Genomic DNA, 13,827 nt, shown 5'->3' on the forward strand with positions numbered 1-13,827 from the left:
GTATGCATGCACTCTCTCAAAACAAAAAAGTTGAATTTTTGGAGAATGCTCCATGCCTCTCTACTCCCCTGTGCATGCTGTGGTTTCAGCTCTGTGAGCCTTATATCCAGCCTGTGTTTCTGTTAAGGGAAGTACCAGACCAAATTCTCGCTGGTCTAATGGTGACTAAGGACTTTGTGGAATTGCCATCGACTCTGATCCATTTTCCAGACTTTTCCTTCATATTTATGAATCCAATTGTTTCCTCATCCTGTTTTTATTTAGCTGATTATCCCTGAGTACATTACATTTCACTTCTCTTTACCGACACACATTCAATCTTTTTAATTATTTCTCTTGTTGGGATAATTTTGAATTCAAATCCTGTCCTCCAGCCTACTTGTATCTACTGCCAGCATCAGGGGCTTGTGCAATAAGCAGATATTCTCTGACACTTTGTTTAACCATTTATGGCATTATAAAGTATTTATAAAACACTGACAAATCATTTTATTCACATTCATTCACATCCATTTGGGAATTGTCTTACACTGATATATTCAAGTCTAGACTACTTAAATATATATATTCAAGTCCAGACTACTCCATTGAGCAAAAAACTCTTACTTATTTTGTGTCAGTAGAAATTATTGTAAAAGTTACACAGAATTAGATCCAAACTGCTTAACTTAGCACCGTTCTTTCATTTTAATTGTTCTTCACATCTCAATATGTAAACTACATTTGTGCCCTATTAGATGCTAAATAAATTCAAAAACTAGAAGCACCAAATGGACCAAACAGACGAAATGAGAAAGCTTATCTCTTAACTCAGAAGAGATTATTAGAAAAACAGAAAATACAAGAATATTTTATAACAGAAAAATGTATGTTAGTGTGGACTAACATCACACTCTTATTTCATGTCCCTTTTCCCCACACTTTCACTGAAGTACCTAGATTTACCTCTTTAGAAATGCCTTTATGAGTTGTTACCTCAATTTTGGAGCCTATTTTGAACAAGTGTCAGTATCCCAGCACCCAGTGACCGTGCCCACGCTGGTTTTTCTACCCCTGCCTTAGGCTGTGTCCCCGCCAGAAGGTAAATCTGATTTAATGAGCCAACTGCAAAAGCACCACACCCAAGAATCTGTACAAACTCACTGCAGCAGCTGCAATTTTGTTTAAAAACCTATTGCAAGTAACTGAGTAGCAGCAGAGTGTCTATCAGGCGAGTGCTGCCTGTCCATCCAGCCAAAAACAGAGCCTTCATAAACACCCTGCCAGAGGCTGTGGATAATTTGCCTGGCATGTGTTGTGATTTCACACTTCATCTAGATCAAATTGCATTGCCACTTGATCCAGCCTTGGACATGTCCTTTGTGATGGACACAGAGCCTTGATGGTGGAGCTGCTGCCCCTGCACCAACTGCTTGTACCTGGATGTCATCATTGATGGGAATTTTCAAAGAGATTCTGTAACTCCTTTGCTTTTGAATGGCATCATATTTCATTCTACTTTGTCAGCAAGATTAAGTGACTTGCACATAGCAGTTTAAAAAAATGATAAAATATTTCTAATTCCCTTACATGGAAGAAACTTACTTAGTTTCTTAAATGGCCTGAACTAAACATTTTTTTGGCTTCCTCACAAGCAGTATCCAACATTGCTGGAAGAAAACCAGCAGGATTGGAGCACAGTTAGAGAAGCTTTTTGAACAGAACTTTGTTTTGCTGAAAAATGTGGACAGGTCAAGAGAGGGTTTTAAGACCTTGCACTGGATTTGTTTAACTGCTGGGAATAAAAATAATTTCTACTTTTAAAAATTCCTCTGATCAGTATATTTTGTTCTAGAAATGTCACAAACTACCAAAATTAGAATCTATACTCTTAATTCAAGATATCCTATTTACAGCTATTCAAACTTGACATTAGGAAGCATTTCTTTATGAGAGGGTGGTGAAACACTAAGCAGGCTCCTTGGAGAGGGGATCAATGTCCCAGGCAGTCTGTCAGTATTCTAGAGGTGTTTGGACAATGCCCTTAACAACAGCCTTTAACTTTTGGTCAGGCCTGAGGTACTCAGGCAGTTGGAGCACGTAACAGTCTGGTCTTGTTTATTCTATTCTAGAAATTCATTGTATTAATTTGAATTGCAAAATATAAGATTTGGCCTTTTTACATTTCTTCATTCAAGTCCCACTTCATTTGGAGATCAGGCAATATTGGCTTCTCATCACATTCAGAAAATGCTTTTCAATAAAAATATCTGTGTATATGCCTTAAAATAGAGCATGTGAAGAGAGGGTGGAGTGCAGCTTTGTTTCCTTGCATCTTGCCTTGTATTGACTTCTTTTCACTTAGACACTGCCCCCTTAGTAAGGCAGGAGCAAATCTCTAGTAATTATACAATCCAATGGTATTATTTGTTCTACCACTGAGCTGAATGTGATCCACTCAAGGGCAGTTCAGATCTAATGGCATGACACCTCTTGGCTTTACTGTTACAGACCAAAGCATCAGTGTGAATTGGCAATGCTTTGAATAAAGAGCCAGATTTCTGTGTTGAAGTGTGTTGGTGTCACACACATGTCAGTGTTCACTGACTTACAGACTTCACTCTACAAGCACAAGATCAGGAAATGTTATATACTGCTTTCCTGCTTCCCCAGTGCTTTTCACACAACACATTAAAATTATAGTGCCAGTTTTATCTTACAGACATAATCTGTGTCCCATCGTGCTTGCAAAACAAGCACATTTATTTTTATGTTTACATGTGGTACTTGAGCACCTTCTCTGTCTCAGAGCTGCTTGGTTTGTGCTGACTGGCAGTAAGGGAGACTGAATGACACCGTACAGAATGTGACAGAATATGGCAACTTTGTACCCTGAAAACCTCCTGTGTCTGACATCTCTGTATTCCAGAAAACTCATCCTTATGTATTACCTGACATACTCGGTGCTTTAGTTTTCAGTATTATTTAGTTTTTCCTGGCTACCTCCATAGCTAAGTAAATGGGGTATTTGCCATCACCATGTTATTTGTACAAAGCATTTTAAAATACAGCCCTGAATTTATTGTTTATCTTCTTGTTACTCTAGAATATGGCTTGTATTTAAACCTTAGAGAAAGGAGTTTTTCTGTTTTTCACTTTTCCTGGATCCTAGGAAATTCAGAGAGAAATTCAGGAAGAAAAACCCACACATACAGGGAATGAAAAAAAAAAGTGGACGCGTGGACTACACATCATTGGAATAATTTCCCCAGGGAAGTGTCCCAATATTGGACACTTTTAAGGGTGCTGGACCATCCTGTCTAGGCTGTGCTTTTGCCAAGAAAATTTGGATCAGATAGTCCTTGAGGTCCTTTCCAACATGGTGTTCTGTGATCTTATGATTCAAATTGCAAGTCCATCTCCTACAGCTCCCAGCACAAGTTACTTATTTGATTTCTAAGGGCTAAATTAAAGTGCTGCTGAAGCTAATGGCAACACTCTGAGATGAGACCTGGTTCCAAAATGGAGTAATAATCATAATAAAGCAAGGAGAGGTTTGAAATTATACAGCTGATAAAGTTAAGAGTACTTCTACTTCAGACAACAGGACATTTGGTCTGGTAGGATTTAAAGACTTGCCATTAGGAGGTATTGTGTAAAATAATAATATTTAAAACTCTAAAGTAAAAAAAAAAGTAGGGTGTAGTGTAATACAACACTTATTCAAAAAATAAGCTGAGTGCTAAGCAGATCAATATGAAAACAGAAGTCACTATCTATGTTTTGTATAGCTGTACCTATAGAAAAAAATATGTTGCTCTTCATAATCCAATGGGCCTAATTTTAATTTTTCCTTTTACTTGACATATCATGATGTCAGCCAAGAGCACCAAGTATGAGAACAGTAAGTTAGAACATGTAATTCCACAGAGCCATTAGATTATCAAGGAAATAGCAATGGGGAAATCACAATGATAGGACAAGAGGGATCTGAGGAGATCAGAAATGAAAATAAATAAGGGAGGATTTAGCCAACAATGATGATTATAAGCAAGCACTTTGTTTTGCCAGTAATTCCAGCAGTGGAACTTTCCTGCTTTGCCCCCTTGTCACCCTTCCCACCCGCATTCAGTGGCAATCAAGGCAATCTAAGTGCCAGAGTCTGCCACAGGTCTGCACAATGCCAGTGCTGTTCTAACTACAGGAGACATAATTCAATAGTGCAAAGGTAACTCTGACCCCAGCTGGTACAGAAACTCCTCAAAACTGTACACAGGGTCCCCACCTTTTTTATTTTAAAGCAAATGTGTCTGCATTGTGAAATTTTAACTACATTGGTGGAAGGAGGCACAAATACCAAGTACATCTTTGTGTAACACAAAACACTTTATAACACTTTATAACAATCAAGGTGAAATGGTTGCTCCAGCTCTGTATATATTTGTGAAAGCAGGCTAGGAACTACTGGGATCTCTATTTTTTTAAATTTTACAAATATGGGCATCTAAGGCATGTATCCATAATGCACAATATCGTCTCACTAATATAAGAAGATTCACTGGTTCAATGAAATTATTAACCTATACAGCCAAGAGACCATGGATTTTAAACACTCATCAATTTACTCCCCTCCATAGCAGTTACACTTCTCAATTAATTGAAATTGCAAGTAAAACAAAAGATAATTTAAAATTAGTCCTCATGCTTTCAATACAAACCAATAAATCCCAGTCTCCGTGACTCAAGTAAGTATAAAGTGCTTTTTTTAGCTTTCCCTTCAGTACGTATGAGAATATGTGTTCCTTTGAAAAAATAATAATATTCTTATCCAAAACTATTACTAATTTTTAAGAGAATGAAGCCTTTGCAATATCTTCCTCAGAAAACAAATATATTTAAAATAGGAAGGATTAAATTTGGGTAATGCTGACCAAGGATCATGGCATATATGTAGCTCAGCACTAAAGTAATTCCTGCATCCCTCTGAAACTCTGCAGAAAAAAATGTCTTTACAGATTGTGTGTGTGCTGCTGTTGGAGGTAAGCGTAGCAAAGAGCAGAAATGCCTCATTCCACTGCTGCTAATGAGGAGGTGGAACCTGGGTTAGGTGGAAAACAAAAACACAAATCAACCCTGCCTGCCTCCCTTTCTGTGGTTTGGAATTTTCACTGCACTTACACTTCACTACAATGAAATGCAGAATCCTCAAACAGGTATTATTAAGAAATGTTTTCAGAAATTTATCTCTGAGCAAAGAGAAGACAAATGCTACCATTGCAGACATAAATCATTGGAGGCAGCTACCTGGATTGTTTGTGAGAGAAGAACTTCTTTAAACAAGTGCATTTATAAAGCATTGTTTACCCCAGGGTACCTTCCACACATGAATGTCACAGGAAATTGAAGAAGGTCATACATCTCAGCTCTGTGAACCAGTTGTCCTCAGTGACAGGGGATGTTTTGTATAAATAAGGCTTAATCCTGCTCTGTGGCAGGCTTACCTAATGTTGACTCATTTGCAAGGACCACCTTGTATATGAAAAAGAGTCCAAAATGTATGTTTTATGATGAAGAAAACACTAATTTTTTATTTTTTATTTTTTCAGATTCTGTGTCCCTTAGAGGACTGTCTCACCAAATCCCACATAGACTCAGGGTGGTCAGGTTTGGAACTAAAGTTCCATTTCTCAGCAAAACTCCATTAAGTCTGATTGTTAACAAATGTGATTTTCTATACCATTTCTTCAAAATATCCTCCTTGGCATATTCTTGCCTCTTTAAATATACTTATTTATAGCCTGGCTACACAGCCTCCCCTTTCACCCAGTTAACAGACTGCAACATATGGGATGCTGCCTTTACTTCCCATTGCAGCATCAGGAGATAAAGCAGCACCTCTGCTGTGTTTCCACAGGCAGGCTGGGGCTGTCCTGCTCTCACACTCCAGTCTCACTCCCCACTCTGCCACATGGCACCGCACACTTGGGATCTGCTGAATGCTCCTGCTGTGAGAGGAGCATAAGGAGTGCTTGGAGGTTGCTCAGGGAAGCAATACCAAAGCAGGCTCAAACCCCAGGGCATGAACACGCAAGTTCATGGGTGTTGCTGAAATAGTAGCGACACCATGGACACATCCTGTCTCCAGCGCTCCAAAGTGTTACACCTGGAACTCCTGTAACTCACTTTACACAAGCAACAGAAACTGGTGCCCAGTTTTAAACCTTGCAGTTACTTCCAGTGTTGAGCACATATACAGCTCTGTACTCATCTCCTCCAGGAAATCAAGTTTCTTACTGCCTTGTTCCAGGAAAACAGGTTCCTTATTCCCTTCTAATACAAACTCAGCTCCTTGTACAAGAAAGTACTTAACACTTTAAAAAATCTTTTCCTGTGATCTCATTACTGTGCACACTGTGTTATGTGTTAATGGAAACCTCATCAATTACCGGCTGTTCAGCTACATCCTGTGCAATGCAGGGTCACCCTATGGAGCTTATATGGAATTATGGACAAAAGGCCTATTCTCTTCCACATAAGCACAAACCCAAATTAATTTTGAGTCAGACTTGGCAGCATTTCAAATTTCTGCTGCCCATGTAGTTAAAAAGAATGACACTAATGAATAAAATTATTTTATAAGAGCGCTGACTTACATCCTAAACATGTTGACTCATTTCTGCACCCATGCCATGGCTCATTTCGCACATGGAAGTGTCCTTTGTGTGAAGCCTTGCTTCCTCTCTTAGTCCTGAACTTCAGCCTCGTGTTTGATCTCACCCAGTGCCCACTAGGTCATGTGTATGAGTTTTTCCATTTATTCCAGCACTTGATCTATTTGCCCTGGCACAGTTGATTGTATGAAAAAAAAAAAAGAAGTACAAAATTATTATGAATGGTTATAATGAAAATAATTTCCTTGTTGTGCCTGGCTGTTTGACTACATTTTCTCTGCTTGGTACTTCTTTCCTGTGGAAATTTCTCACATAACTCATTGCCTGAAGTCAGCCCTTGCTCTGAGCTCTCCTTGGCACTAACCTGGCCAGGAGGGAATACAGGAGAGAATGCCTTGGACAGGGTTATCAGTGGCAGTGAGAGAGGACTGAGTCAGGCCTTTACTTGTCACCAGTACTTTAACTGAATTCCACCAACAGCTGGAAGTGCTCAGCTTCTCTAAAAGCTCTGCTGACAGCACACTGCATGAGTGACTTGAAAATAAAGGTAAGCAGCTTTACTGAACACAGGAAGAGGCTAATCAGTGAATTTTCCTATTGATTCACATGGCAGCAGAATTAGACTGATTCTCCAGCTGAATTTTAAATGCTTGGTACTAAATGTTTTGAAATGCAGGACCACTATTTTTGCACGGTTAACTCACAGTCAGATAATCTCACCTATTCACATGAACCACTCACTGAAAATTAGCCCTCTAATAACCTGTATCCTCACACAATGCAAAATCAGAGCCAGCCACAGGGAAGAACTATCAAGTGCTTTTAGAAAGCTCTTAGGATGAAGGAAGCTCTTGAGTAAGTTTCCTTCAAAGCCTTGCTTCTTATGAATAACCCACACAGGTCTGTTTTATGTGAATATTACCAGTATTTCCATTTCTTGGTTAACCTAAGGAATCTATGCATGGAAATGTGGGGGGAGCACGGGGTGTTGCAGTGGTCAGATCCATTGATAATTACGAATTATTCTTTATTTTATCAACAGTTTGGTGTTGGGACTTTCAAATACCAGTAGAGAAAGAAGCAGCCAAGCCTGTGAAATTCTACAGAAACTAAAACCTATTCTGGCAGATGATTTCCAGCTGAAGTCATGGAAATTGCCAGTGCACAGCACAGATTTCCCAGCTTTGGTCATGAGTGTTGGTCGATGGGACTGCTGTCAAGGCAAGCTAAATACTGAGACTAAGTATTGAAACTGTTTTGCAAAATGGGCAGTGAGCTTCACCTGGAGCCAGCTCACCCACTGGGATGTCATCTTAATGGATTATTTTCCATATCAATCCCAAAACACCAAAACAAGACTTTGCTTTCCTATAAAAATACAGGCCCTGTTAAACACAGATTTCTGACTTTAAATCCCCCAGTGCTGCAGGAGTTTAACTAGCACAGTTTCCAAAGATTTATGATTTTTCAGCATTTTTTGCCTTTTTTTCCTGAAAAGCAGGATGCTGTAATTTCAGAATCCAAGCAATATGTAACACCCAGACTGATCCTGAGGTTTCCAAAGAACTACTTGCCTATTTTCCTAACTAAGAAAACATATTTTTTCTTTCCTTTTCATTTGCAATTCAACTTGTGAATGACTTTTCAACAGTTTTGCACAGCAGAGAGAACACTTTTTAAGGCAGCCAAATGCACTAAGAGCATTTCCTATTTGGCATCTTTCTAAAGCTATACTAGAGTAATAATCCTTTGTTTCTTGTTTCTAAATATGTGGAGGTAAAGTGCACCCTTAAAGCACAGTGCAGTTTTTTACTGTTATTTTAAGTGTGAGACTCCATTTTAAGTCCAAAAGAATCAAGGTTCTCAAAACCACAGTCTATAAATGCAGCTCTTGTTTTGTTTTGTCTTTGCTCTTTCCAATAATTTTTGAGTGATTGCTATTTCAAGTGGCAGAGGCAGAAGTCACAGAGACAATGAGCTTCCTACAAGTGTGATAAAAGCAGTCAAGCAGATCAGAGTGATTCTCTGCGTGGCACCTCTAAGTGCCAGAGCTGCAGGACAAACTGTGCATGTGCTCACACTGTTCAGACACCAGAGGAACCATATGGGGGAGACACTCAGAAATGCTCAAGGCAAGACAGAAGCTGCAAGCAAAGTGCAATGCATACAGCCTGCAAAACTCCATCAGCTCCAGGATTCCTTAGAAGAGTGGCCCTCCTCTTTACAGTGAGTTTGCCTTCGATGCCTGGAACGGACGCCAGACTGAGTCCCTGATTTGTAAATTGTAACAAAAACATTATTTCCTGCAGCATTAACAGACCTCATATCATAGGGAAAGCTCGTTTATAATTACTGAAACAAATGAACACTCCTTCTCCTTATAAGACCACATCAGAAAGAACAATCATGATAAAAGTTAAAATATTCAAGAGTCAATCTGTACATGTGGATCCTTCCATTAAACCTGAACCCCGTCTTGGGAGCGAATCATTATGACACTGCGTTTTCTCTTCTTGATGCTTTTTGGAATTGTAGTTACTTCCAAACCTTTTTCCCTGAGTAGCCTGCCCTCTTTTCCCCCACCTGAGGGTTGAGTACCATTCTGCAAGCTCAAGCACAAATAGGTAAAGAAGGTTCACTGCACAGCCCACACACCTTGGGGAGGTGAATGCAATCAGAATACACAAATAAGTGCCAGGCTCAGAGCTTCGCCTGAAGCGCTTTGTGAGACTCATCATACTCATTTGTTCTCTTCCCCCTGTGCTGATCATGAGAACCCTTTGTCTTCCAGGGTACAGAGGGTTGGAAAAAGAGCTTAGATCAGGGAAAATGAAATATTCCTTTTACATGATGCCAAAAAGTGTTTACTAGGCAATGAAGGAAACCTTAACCAGCTAGGCTGAGCATGCTTTTAACTGGTCCTTCCCAAAGGATAAAAGCAAGCAACTTGTCATGACAGAAATAGAATTTCAGACAATTTAAAAATGGCCATAATGAGTTGCTTTCAGGCTAATGTCTTTTATATAGTCAAATACTTTGAAAACAAATTAAATTCTTGCCAGTCCTGACGCTTTTTAAAATAATGCATATCCATATTCCCAAAAGAAATCTCAGCAAGAAAGAACGATCTGTGCATTTCTGTCTGCAAACAAGTGCAACAGACACTGTGATAGCATAGTTATCACGTTGCTGTAGAAACCCCAGCAGAGTATGCTTTAACTTTGTGAGTAATTAAAATACAAACTATAATGCTGCGATAAAGAATTAACCACAGATGAGCAGAACTAAGACAAACACAGGCGATCCCAAACATTACAGTACCTGCTTTCCTCAGCATTGGATCTTTTTTGTTATTATGAACAAAAGTCTAAGCTGGTAAAGCTGCATTTTGCACCTTTTGAACAATTTGGAGGCTGCTAAAGGAAGGGCACTGTTCACTGGATATTTATGGCATTCTGCATGGAAAGCAGAAAGCACCCTCTTTCTTTTAGACTTTTGTCTCAACAAGAGATAGTGAAAATACTGATGTGCTCACTCAGGAACCAGATTAACACTTACCAGACAAAAAAATTAGAGAGGAAAAAGAATCTTACGGAGAGGTGAATCAACAGCCTCACATCACAGACAAATTGCCAAATAAAGGGTGTGTGCTCCATAAGGAAGAATTTGACCTCAATAATGAACAGCATAGATTAGAATTAGCAGTGAAGTAAAACATAGTAACTAACAACCGGACATTAGGAGACAAAGAAGCAGAAATAACTGACAGCCATCCCGGTGGGACAAGGAAATCAGAGACGATCAGGTCATGCAGACCTCTGCAGTGCTCGGAAATAAGCAGATTACTATTCAGAGCACACGGGACTGGGATAATGTTAAACCCTCGAAGACATTTCACGGCATTTGTTTCCAGCCCCTTTGTTCCCCGCTCACACTGCTGGGGATCTCTCCATCCCTTGTGCCGCCCCAGACGGCCCCGAGGGCCCGTATTGTCCCTCTCTCCCCGAAGCTGCGCGCCCCAGGCCAGGCTCCGTCCCGGCTCCTTCTGCTCTTTGTGAGGCTATCGGAGGTCGGGGGAGAGCCAGGCACGGGGCGAGGGCAGAGAAGGCGGCTGCTAGGGGAGCCCCAGTGCGAGGGGTGGGGTGAGCCTGCGGAGCTGCGGTGGGACCGCGGGCAGCGCAGAACCCGTCACGGGGGTGGCAGCCCCGGGGCCGGGCTCGGGGGACTCATCCCCTTGTAAACCCCGCTGGGGCTGCCCGAGGGGCCGTGCCCGCGGCCGGCCGGCAGCTCAGCTCGCCGCCACGCCGGGCAGGCTGCGGCAGGTAGGGAGCCGGCAGCGCCGGGGCCGCGCCTCTCGGCGCCCCGCTCGCCCTGCCCCCGCGGGCCGGGCAGCCGGAGGCGGGCGGCAGGGGTGTGCGGCGAGGGGGATTAGCGGGACGCCGCGGCCCCGCCTTCCCCCCTCGCATCCCGGCCGCGATGAGAGGGGGAGATGGACCCGAGCCGGCGGGACTGGCACCATGACAATCGCCGGCTTCGTGGTGGCGCTGGTGATAGGGGCGATCCCCGGAGCCCGCGGGCCGGGGCAGGTCTCCGCCAGCCTCCCGGCCGCCCGCCCCCCACAGCCCCCCGCCGGTTGTCCCGCCGGGGGCTTCCCCGCGGCCCAGCGCCCCTGGGCGCCGGCGGCGCCCGCTCTGCCGCGGCGGGGGGCGGCGGGCCGGGCACCGCGGGGCCGCCGCAGCCCCTGCGCCCTGCCGGGCGGCGGCGGGGGGCGGCCCGGCTGCGCCCCCGGGGGCGGCCGGGGCTCGGAGGAGCGCGGCCGCGCTGACTGCGAGCGAGGTAAGCGGGGAGGGGGCGAGCCCGGGGCGGCGGCGGAGTGGATCGGGAGAGAGCGCGGGGCTACGGGACAAGGGCGAGACAGACACTGAGAGAGCCTTGGCCGGGCAGCGGCGTTCTCCCATCCCGTACCCAGCTCCCTGTCGCTGGAGGGAACGGGGAACGAGGGGACGGACACCGTCTGCCAAAGTGACAGCCAAAGCTGTTCCAGGGGAGAGTTAAACTCGTGCATCAGAGGATGCAGCGGAAAGACGAAGGTCCCGCCCGGGCTTATTCCGCCGCTATTCTAATACTGGGTAGGCGAACCGCGTTTCAAAGCTGTGCCGTAAGCGTTCAGTAGGCTCAGCTTGCCAAGGCTGACTGGCATTGCTTTTTTGTAACCGGGTTCACTTATCCGGGAAGCACTTCATCTGCAGAAGTGAAGTGGCAGAAGGAGAAACAGAAGGATGCCTGGCTCCAAAGACGAACTGTTTACGCAGTATGACTTTCTTTTTCCTCCCTACTTCTTAGGATAAATGGGTTCACAAATTAGTGCTGGTGCTCAACAGTATCTGTGAGGCTGAGACAAGAGACTTGTGCTCCCCTCACACACTCCCAGCTGAACTCCTGCTGACTTCAGTGGAAGTTTTCAGTGTGTAAGGACTGAACAGCAATTTCAGCATCCAGCCCTTGATCAGCTTTACATTTCATTAGTGCTGACACTAAATATACTGATGATGTTCAGTCTGGTTTTGAATGACTTCACGTTCTCTCCTGCATTGCTCTGGTATTATCTCCTACCTAAATAAGAATTGTGTCCTATCTATAGCTATACTAAACATGATCAAGCATAATTGTTGAAATGAAAATTAAAATTCCCTGCTTCTTTGTCCTTCCTTTTACATATTTTGTAATAGCACCAAGTCAGCAAGGAAGATGATCATTAATATTACTATTTTGTTTGTTGTGAAAGCTGACTTTGGGTTGTGAGGATTTTTTAAAATTAATTTCCTTTCAGATGACTGGAAAGGATTGTTGTCCTTCTCTTCCAACAGTAGCCATAGGAGGTGTGTGAAAAAACAAAGCTAATTAGAGCAACATGGTAATTATACATATTGGTATAAAATACCACATCAAGAAGATAATGGAGGCACCAAGGTCCCTACTGATCATTTACACATTAAAAAAAATGCAGCTTCCACAGCTATGTTCCAAGTCAAATGAACTCCTTCAAGAAGAAAGAATGATGTTATGCAGTACAGATGTTTCCCTGGAAAGAATAGCAGGCAGCTGCTGGCATGGAGGAGAAAACAGATACCTAGACACAGATGAAAAAACCCCAAAAGACTCCATGCCCTTTAACTGGTCTCACTTTCAGAAAGGGCACCACAGTTGCTCCTCTAATTTAGCCCAACATATTAATAGTTTTTTTTAGAATTCTTCAGTCTGGTTCCCAAAATACTTTAAGAGATCTAATATAATAGTGAAGTACACAGCAGTTTATCACTAAGAATTCTATCTGGCACTCAGTAAAGTAAGTTTCAGAATTCTCTGTAACTTCAGCATGAAGAGGATTTATGCAAAACACCACCAAAAATACTGCATGATTTGGGTTTAGCTGTGTTTCTCCAGTCTTTTCAGAATGCTGCTCTGTTCTCCCCGAAAAAGGAAATCCAGGTTGGCCCCTTCTAAGAGGGAGGACACAGCTACTGAACAATAGCCAATACTTTGTAATGGACAGATCATCTGCTCCTGTTGCACTTGGTGGTAAACTCCAGTGGCATCACCAGGGTCAATGTCTGTCCAAAAGCCTCCATGGGGGCAATATGAAAGGATCACTGAATTTGTGAGATGGCTTAAGGTAGAACACGGACACAAATCAAGCCATTTGCCCAGAAATAAAAGATTATTGTAACATTCCCCCTGAAGCATGTTCCTTTCTTACAAGAAGCAAGAGGATGTGGTTATAGCTAGAGAGGGACAGGCTGCTCAGGGAGAACCTCACTGCACCTCTTGCTTTAGTACTTGGGCTAAGGAAGCCCATACTCAGTGTTAGCCACCTGTCATAACTAAATACAATACCATATTCAAAGGCCTACCTGTAAATCTCTGGGTTTTTCTAGCTTAAATATTATGACTTACCTGCAAAGTTGATTGGCTAAACTTTGTGCATGTGTATATATTAAACTGTTTTATATTTAAACAGTAACAAAGATTTTTTACAAAGTGCCTTTGCAACTATACTGTACAGAACCAGTCTAAAATCAGTTTCACAGTTTAAAATAATAGTATTATTGGTGTTTCACTTCCTTCCTTCTAAAAATATCTGGGTAACATTACTTATTCATGCCTTGAAAGCAAGTAC

The 13,827-nt window shown here is 42.6% G+C and overlaps 1 protein-coding gene and 1 long non-coding RNA gene across 3 annotated transcripts in view; one reads left to right on the forward strand and one right to left on the reverse strand.

Moving 5' to 3' along the window:
* The window catches only part of LOC106628897 (uncharacterized), a 48,609-nt gene that overhangs the window by 1,194 nt on the left and 33,588 nt on the right, over positions 1-13,827 (reverse strand). The gene's annotated exons all lie outside the window — the stretch shown is intronic.
* Positions 11,124-13,827, forward strand: part of PRSS12 (serine protease 12) — a 33,057-nt gene continuing 30,353 nt past the window's right edge. The window contains exon 1 of the mRNA XM_005534078.3: positions 11,124-11,486. Coding sequence (XP_005534135.2) covers positions 11,168-11,486 — 319 coding nt within the window. The 5' untranslated portion in view covers positions 11,124-11,167. The remainder of the gene's footprint in view (positions 11,487-13,827) is intronic.

The sequence above is a fragment of the Pseudopodoces humilis genome, chromosome 6 (genome assembly GCF_049639895.1).
Source record: "Pseudopodoces humilis isolate 2021_Gansu_Grassland_sample_001 chromosome 6, ASM4963989v1, whole genome shotgun sequence".
In the NCBI taxonomy this organism is placed as follows: Eukaryota; Metazoa; Chordata; class Aves; order Passeriformes; family Paridae; genus Pseudopodoces; species Pseudopodoces humilis.